The 8,408-nt window shown below is 63.2% G+C and overlaps 1 protein-coding gene across 1 annotated transcript; it reads right to left on the bottom strand.

Annotated features, from left to right (window-relative positions):
• Positions 1 to 1,751: 1,751 nt before the first annotated feature.
• On the bottom strand, positions 1,752 to 6,402 carry MIOX (myo-inositol oxygenase). The gene is made up of 10 exons (XM_054399742.1): positions 6,274 to 6,402; positions 5,671 to 5,715; positions 4,146 to 4,226; positions 3,889 to 4,051; positions 3,712 to 3,779; positions 3,481 to 3,590; positions 3,308 to 3,375; positions 2,381 to 2,430; positions 1,951 to 2,063; positions 1,752 to 1,860 (listed from the first exon to the last, which is right to left on the bottom strand). The coding sequence occupies exons 1-10, from the start codon at positions 6,400 to 6,402 to the stop codon at positions 1,752 to 1,754; spliced, it is 936 nt and encodes a 311-aa protein (XP_054255717.1).
• Positions 6,403 to 8,408: the final 2,006 nt, after the last annotated feature.

Below are 8,408 nucleotides of genomic sequence, written 5' to 3'. Positions count from 1 at the left end.
TCCTCTCAGGTGCCAGCCTGGGTACCCCTCTGAAATGCCAGCCCCTTGAGATGCCAGCTTGGAGCCCCTCCTTGAGAGGCCATGCCCTTGAGATGCCACCCTAGGCACCCCTGAGACACCAGCTTCAGTCACACCCATCTGGTAGTGTGTGCCCAGAGATGGGCACCCACCCCTGAGACACCAACCTGGTGTCCCACTAAGATGCCAGCCTGGGCACCCCCTTCAGACAGCGTGCTGGCTCCCCATGCCATACCAACCTCGACCTCCCTGAGGTGCTACCACCAAGATGCTGGCATGGGCACCTTCCCTGAGATGCTGGCCTGGGTCTCCATGAAGATGCCAACCTGGACCTTCCTGAGGGCACCCTGGAGATGCCAACCCAGGTTCTACCAAGGCACCAACTTGGACACCTCCAAAAGGCCAAATTGGACATCCCACTGAAATGCCAACCTGGACCTCCCTGAGATGCCAGCCTGGGTCCCACCACGATGCCAGCCTGAGCTCCCACCTCTGAGATGTCAAACAGGACCTCCCTGCTCTGGCAGCCTGGGCACCCACTGATCACTCCACAGGCTTGGCACTGCTTGGCTGCCCCCCACTCCTGCCTGCCTTGGTGCTGTGGCACTTGCAGGTGGCAGTGCCAGGCAGCACAGGGCACCCCTGGAGCCCATGGGGGGCACTGTACCAGGGTGAGCTGGCAGGGGGGTGCTTGGCCGCTGGCACAGGCTGGGGCTCAAAACTGACAGGGGCTTCAGTACTGGTGGGAGGGTGCCTGGCACCAGTGGGCAGATGGGTGGCAGGGGGATGGTTGGCAGTGGGGAGGGTTTCCCTGGCACCAGTTAAGGGGTGTGCCTGGCACTGGGGGGATGAGAGTTGGCATTGATGGGGGTGTGCCTGGCACCATCCCCATACCAGTCAGCCCAGTTCTCCTGGCTGCCCATAGTGGGCATGGAGGGGAGGAGGAGTGAGGGAGGGCACATTTATTGGGGTGATGCTCACCCCAGCCCCCCCAGCTTGCCCTGGCATTTTGAAGGGGGTGGCACAGCTATGCCAGGGCCTGCACCTGGCCTTTTCTAAATAAACCTTGCACAGTCCAGGGGCTCCTCACAGGGGGGAGATTTGGGGGAGGAGGGAGGGGTCCCTGAAATGGGGGGGGGCAGGTGCTAAAGGGGCTGATGAGGGGTGGGGAACAGGTCTCAAGAGGACAAAGGCACTTGGGGGTCCCCCTCCCCCAGTAGATTTATTGCTTGGGGAGGGGCTTCTGGGTGACATTGGGGGGGTCATAATGGGCATTGTGGCATATGGGGGGGGGGGGGTCAGGTTTTGCTCCCCCTGCCCAGCAGAGCTGCTCAAATCCCTCATGAGCTCAGGGCGTGGGGGGTCTGGGTGCTATGAGGGGGTCCCAAGGTGACTGGAGGGGGGTCTTGAGGGGACAAGAGGAGTGCCACCCAAGTGCCTCACAAGCTGTGTGTGGGGACAGGGTGGGATGTGGGGGGTTCTGGCTGCTATGAGGAGGGGTCCTCAAGTGATTTGAGGGGACGAAGTGACTTGGGGGGGGGGGAGCCACAGGGGGTGTCCATTTGCTGCCCCCTCCCCAGCAGAACTTCCTTGGCCACATGAGAAGTGAATTTATTGCTGAGACACGGTGCCTCCTGTGGGGGACTCCCGGGGGGACGAGTTGGTGAGGTGGGGGTGGGGGCGGTCCCAAGGGGACAGAGTGACTTGGAGGGGGTCCCTGCGTGGCCCCTCCCTCACCAGCAGAGCTGCCCGGGGCAGTATTTGTCGATCAGGCTCTGGTAGTACCCCCGGAGCTGCTCCACCTCGGGCAGCTCCTCCTGCTTGGTGTAGAGATCGAATTTGCTGTAATAGAAGGGGGAGGGAGGGGGCACGTCAGTAGGACCCCTGCCCCAGTATTTTTGTTAACCCCCACCCCCCGTTTGAGTCACTCACTTGAGCTCCTGGACCCAGGGCAGCATCTGGAGGTCGTGGGGGGTGCAGAGGTGCCGGTAGTCACCGTGGGTGTGCCAGGGGTAGAAGGAGTGGAACCGGATCATGTAGAAAGCCTGGGGCGGGGGGGGACACGCACGACGTAATGGAGGGAGGGGTCCTGAGGCATCAGGGTGCTGGGGGTGGTGGTCCTGTGGGCCCAGGATGGGTTTGTGTGGGTCCTGAGTAACCTTTGGGTCCTGAGGAGAGTATGGTGGCACCAGGACAGGCAGGGGGGGAAGGTTCCTGTGGCAGCAGGATGGGGGTTGAGAGGGTCCTGAGTAACCTTTGGGTCCTGGGGAGAGTCTGGTGGCACCAGGATGGGGGCTGCAAGGGTCCTGAGTAATCTTTGGGTCCTGGGTATCTCCCCCAGTGCCCCCTCCTGAACTCTTACCTCCTCGGGCAGGGTGAACTTGTTGAACTTCATGACCCTGTACATGTATTCTGTGGGGACAGGAGATGGCTTTGGGGGACAGAGGGGACACTCCCCTGCCCCCCCCACCACCACCTGGGGAACAGTCCCCAACCCTCCTCCCCTCTCCTCGACCCTCCCCCTCTCCTCGACCCTCCATGCCCCCCACCTTTGTGTTCCCAGGACATTTTGGGGGGGTCCTTTTCACCCCTCCCTGTCCCTTGTGTCCCCATCCCTCACCATGGTGTCCCCAGGACCTCAGGCTGTTCTGGTGGCCCTTGTGTACCCCTCAACCCCATCCCTCATTGTCCCCTTCCATGGTGCCCCCAGGACATTTGGTGGGGCATTTGTCACCCCCTGTCCCTTACTGTCATGTCCTTCCTCCATGTCCTTTTCCATCCTGTCTCTGGCACGTTTTGGGGGACATTTATCACCCCCTGTCCCTTACCATGGTGCTCCCAGGACGTTCTGGTGGCTCTTGTGTACCCTTCACTCCCATCCCATCCCTTACTGTCCCCCCCTATGCCCCTTTCCTTCGTGTCCCCAGGACATTCTGGGGGACGTTTATCACCCCCTGTCCCTCACCATTGTGCTCCCAGGATGTTCTGGTGGCCCTTGTGTACCACTCACCCCTGTCCCATCCCTTACTGTCTCCCCCATGCCCCTTTCCATCGTCTCCCCAGGACCTTTTGGGGGACATTTATCACCCCCTGTCCCTCACCGTCGTGTTCCCCTCCATCTCCTTTTCCATCGTGTCCTCAGGACACTTTGGGGGGCGTTTATCATCCCCTGTCCCTCACCATGGTGCCCCCCGGACGTCAGGACATTCCGGTGGCCGCTGTGCCCTCTCCCCTTCGTGCCCTGCTGTCCCCTCCCGGTGTCCCTTGTGTCCCCGCCCTCGTCGCTCACCGTCGTGTCCCCAGGACATGAGGACGTTCTCCAGCCCGCAGCCAGGTTGGTACATCCCACACTCCGTACTGGGAACAAAACCAGTTTGGGGGGGGGAGGGGGCTCAGACCTCAACCCCCTCCCTATACCCCCTTGGCGAAGGGGCGGGGGGCTGTGGGGGTGTCCCTCCTGACCTGTACCGCGGGTCTTTGGTGTCAGGGTTGTCCTCAAAAGTGGTGTCCCCAAAGACCACCGACTTCTGCACCTTGCAGCCCACCGGGTAGGTGTCCCCCACCACTGCCCACTGCAGGGGGGGACACAGGCAGGCAGCCCACAACCCTTAGAACTGGGGGGGGGAGGGAATCTCCCAAAAATAAGGACACACCCCCCCCTCCCCGATTTTCCTTCTTGTCCCCCACTCTCACCTGGGGCTCCCCGAACAGGACCAAGACCTTGCCCAGGTCATGCAACAACCCAACCAGGTGGAACCAGTCTGCAAGGGAAGGGGCGTGGGGGACACACACAGAGGGTGAGGGGTCCCTTCCCCAAGAACAAAGCGAATTTTCGGGGGGGGGGGGGGGGGGGGTGTCCCCAGGGCGGACCTTTGTCGGGGTGGGCGCGGCGGATGCCCTCTGCTGTTTGGTAGGCGTGGAGAGAGTTGGGGAAGTCCACGTCGGGGTCTGATTCGTCCACCAGCTGGTCCAGCAGCTCCAGGACTTCCATCACCCCCATTTTACGTAGGGAGCAGGAGCCATACTGGGCTAACTGCGGGGGGGCACGACGTAAAGTTATGACCTCCCCCCCAGACCATAATCTCCCCTGGAGGACGCGGGAAGGGTGGGTGAGAGGGATCTAGAACCTTCTTTTGGACAAAGTCCACGGTCTGGTTCGTGTGCATCAGCTTGTAGGTGCCATAGACTCGCTCCAGAAGCTTCCCCTCCTGCCGAGGGGGGTGGGAGATAGGAGACAAGGGGGGGAGGAAGGAGGGGGTTCTGGGGAGGGGGCTTGGAGAGCTGGGGTTAGGAGCCCCCTCACTCCCATCCCACTCTCCCCCCCCCCCCCCCACCCCGGAAAGAACTTCCCCATGCCAGCAAGGGGCTGGACTCAGCGTTAGTAAGAGAGAAAGCTTCAGCAGCCAGGCTGGTGTGGGGGCACCCATCCTGATGCCACGAGACCCCACCCCAGAACCCAACCTGGTGGCTTAAGACCTCCCCTCCCCACCCAACACCCAGGGGACCCTCCAGCACCCAGACTGGTGATTCAGGACAGGCTCCTGGCCTCCCCCACCCCCCCCCGCCCAGCACCCATCCTGATGCCACAATCCTCCTCTCCCCCCACCCAGCACCCATCCTGATGCCACAATCCTCCTCTCCCCCCCCCCGGCACCCATCCTGATGCCACAATGCTCCTCTCCTCCCCGCCCAGCACCCATCTTGATGACACAATCCTCCCCCCCCCCCAGCACTCATCCTGATGCCACAAGACCCCACCCCAGAACCCAAACTGGTGATTTAAGACTTCCCCTCCCCACCCAACGCTCAAAGGATCCTCCAGCATCCAGAGCATCCAGACTGGTGACTCAAGACACGCTCCTCCCCCCACTCCCAGCACCCATCCTGATGCCACAACCCCCCCACCCCTCCCCACCATCAGCTAAAGCGGTTACTCAGGACCCCCGCTCCCAGAACCCTCCCCAAACCCAAATTGGTGTCACAGGACCCCCCCACCCCCCTCCCACCCTAGTGCCTCAGCACCCCACCCTCCCCCAGCACTCAGGTTGCTGCCTCAGGGCCACCCCCACCCCCCAGCACCCATGTTGGTGCCTCAAGACCCCTCCAGCACCCGAAGGACGCTCCCGAACCAAGCTGCTGCCACAGGACCCCCCACCGGCACCCAAAGGACCCCCCCCCCCCCGTCCCCCGCCCCGAGCACCGGAACCGGTTCCTCAGGACCATCCCCCCGCTCCCCAGCACTCAGACTGGTGCCTCAAGACACCTCCCCCCCACCCAGCACCTAAACTGGTGTCACGGGACAGCCAACCCCCCCCCCCCCAACCCCCGGACTGGTTACTCAGGATCCCCCCAGCATCCATCCTGGTGCCTCACGACCCACGCCCAGCACCCAGACTGGTGCCTCAAGACCCCTCCATCACCCACAGGACCCCCCAGGACCCAAACTGATGCTACAGGACCTACCCCTGCCCCAGCACGCAAAGGACCCATCCCCACCCCCCGGCGCCTCAGGGTCCCCCGCCAGCACCCGGTCTGCTGACTCAGGACCCCTCCCAGCACGCAAACTGGTGACTCAGGACCCCTCTGTACTCAACCCGGTGCTTCAAGACCCCCGCCCCAGTACCCAAAGGACCCTCTCAACCCCCCCCTCACGCTGTAGTTCCGCAGCCCGGCTCTGGACTCTCCGGTCCCGGGGTCCTGGGGAGGGGGTCAGGGGAGGTCGAGTCAGGGAGGGCACATCCTGCGGCCCCCCCACCTCCCCCTGCAGTGGGGCAGAGGGGGCTGGAGGGGCCGGGGGGTCTGACCCCCAAAACTGGGAGGGAGACAAAGGAGGCGGGGGGGTCTGACCCTAAAGCTGGGCGAGAGACAAGCAGAGAGGGTCCGAGCCCGAAGTGTGCATGGGGGTGCAAGGGAGGGGGGCGGGGAGGGCGACCCCAACGCTGGGGGGGAGTACAAGGAGGGGATCCGATCCCAAAGTTGGGGGGGAGTGCAGGGAGGGGAGACCGACCCCAAAACTGGGGGAGAGACAAGGAGGGAGTTCCGGCCCCAAAGTGGAGGAGAGTGCAAGAGGGGGACCGACCCTAAAATGGGAGGGGGGGGGGGCGATGTACAGGGGGAGGTCCGACCCCAAACTGGGGAAGAGGGGAGGGAAAATGGGGAGCCCGACCCCAAAATGTAGGGGGGGACAAGGGTGGGGGTCTGACCTTAAAGTGGGGAGGGGTGGCCGAGGTGGGGGGTCCCAGGGGGGGTACTCACTGCGCGGGGGCTGCTCATGGCCGGCGCTGCGCAGAGCTGGGGGGCGGCCGCGGGATCCCCCCGGGTTTTATCCCCCTGGCGTGGGGGGGGCGCGGGGCCATCGGTCACAGCCCGGCCCCGGTTAATCATTGAGCGGCCGCGGCACCGGGAGGGGGGGCGCTGCGGGAACCCGGGCTGCGACACCCCCAAAATCGACCCCCGGCTTCGAAACCCTCGACCTTGACCCCTAAACTGGGGGCTCCGAAATCTGACCCCTGAACTGGGACCTCCAAAACCAACCCCCGGGGTGGGGACCTCCGACTGTGACCCGCGGGTTGGGCACCCCAAATTGTGACGCCTGAACTGGGACCCCCAAAAACCAAACCCTGGGCTAGGGCCTCCCGACCGTGACCCCTAAGCTGGGGACCTCAAACTGGCTCCCGAGTTCCTGACCCCTGAATTCGGGACTCCGAAATCTGACCCCTGAACTGGGACCCCCAAAACCAACCCCTGGGCTGGAAACCCCCGACCGTGACCCCTAAACTGGGTGCACCAAACTGGGTTCCGAGTTCCTGACCCCTGAATTCGGGACCCCCAGATCTGACCCCTGAATTGGGACCCCCAAAACCAATCCCCGAGCTGGGCACCGCTGACTGTGACCCCTAAACTGGGGACATCAAACTGGGTTCCGAGTTCCTGACCCCTGATTTGGGATCCCCAAAATCAACCCTCGAGCTGAGGACCCCCAAGTTGGGCACCCCAAATTGTGATGGCTGAACTGGGACCCCAAAATCAACCCTCAGGATGGGGACTCCAAAATCTGACCCTTGAACTGGGACCCCCAAAAGCAACCCCCGGGGTGGAGACCCCCGACTGTGACCCCTAAACTGAGGACTCCAAACTTGCTCCTGAGTTCCTGACCCCTCAATTTGGGACCCCAAAAGCTGCCCCCTGAATTTGGAGCCCCCAAAATCAACCCTCGGGCTGGGGATCCCCAAGTTGGGGACCCTGAATTGTGTCCTCCCCCGACTCGAGACACCTAACCCCGAGCTCTGAATTGGGGACCTCCAACGTTGACCCTCGAGCTGGAGACCCCCCCCCAAAACTGATCCCTGAGCTGAGGACCCCAAATCTAGAGAGGCATCACGGGAGGCACAAGGTCCTGCCAGGTTGTGCCAGGTCACTGCTGTGCCCCTCCAGCTACCGTAGACACAGTGCCCAAGGGCAGACATTGGCACTGGGGGGCCCCCAGGCACTACCCCTGTACCCCCCTCTCCAAACCCTTCATCTTCCTCCTCCTCACCCCCAGAGCTTGGGAGGTGCCAGGTGGTTGTGCCCACTGGGCCGGGCACTGGAAACTGCTGGTTCCAGTCACCGTGTGCCAGTAGGGTGCCCACCTCCTGCCACCCAACAAGTGCCTCACCCCCAGTGCCAGCCGTGCCAGCTCCTCAAACATTTTATTTGACACAAACCCATCCAATTTGCACCCAAAATGCCACGCGGTGCCCCCCTCCCCCCCGAAGTGCCAACCTGGGGCACCCACAGCCTGAGAGGCACCCGAGGGTGGTGGAGGACACACACAAGCCAGTGCCCACATGGGGGCTGCACCCTTCAGCCAAAGCACTGGGCACTGGAGGGGGTGGGCACAGGGCAAAGCACCCCCCACCCTCAATGTGCCAGCCTGGAACCCCCATGGGTGCCCTTCACCTGCTGCTGGGTGCTCTGGGGCGGGGTGGGGAAGTTGTGCCACCCTGAGTTGGCACAGGATGGGGCTGGGGTGTGGATAAGGGGTGCTGTGGGGTGCCATGAGGTGCTATGGGGTGCTCAGTGTGTGCCATAGGGTGCCACAGGGTGTTGGGGGTGCTCTGGGGGTGCCCTGGGTGTACCATATGGTGCCAGAGGGTGCCATGGTGTCCACTGAAGTGTCTTAAGGGTGCCAGGAGGTGCCATGTTGTGCAGTGGGGTGCCCTGGGTGCACCATTGGGTGCTGTAGGGTGCCCTGGAGTCCACTGAGGTGTCTTGGGGGTGCCCTGGCTATGCCCTGGGGTGCCCTGATGCCTAGCAGGCTGTTGAGTCAGGCTGCTTGGTGCCCAGGGCCTGTGTTCACACCTCTTGTACCAGCCCCTGGCGCTGCTGCCATCAGCACAGGTGCCAGT

Source organism: Indicator indicator, chromosome 3 (assembly GCF_027791375.1).
Source record: "Indicator indicator isolate 239-I01 chromosome 3, UM_Iind_1.1, whole genome shotgun sequence".
Lineage (NCBI taxonomy): Eukaryota > Metazoa > Chordata > Aves > Piciformes > Indicatoridae > Indicator > Indicator indicator.
The sequence above is the reverse complement of the archived record's forward strand: the minus strand, read 5'-3'. Positions and strand labels throughout refer to the sequence as shown.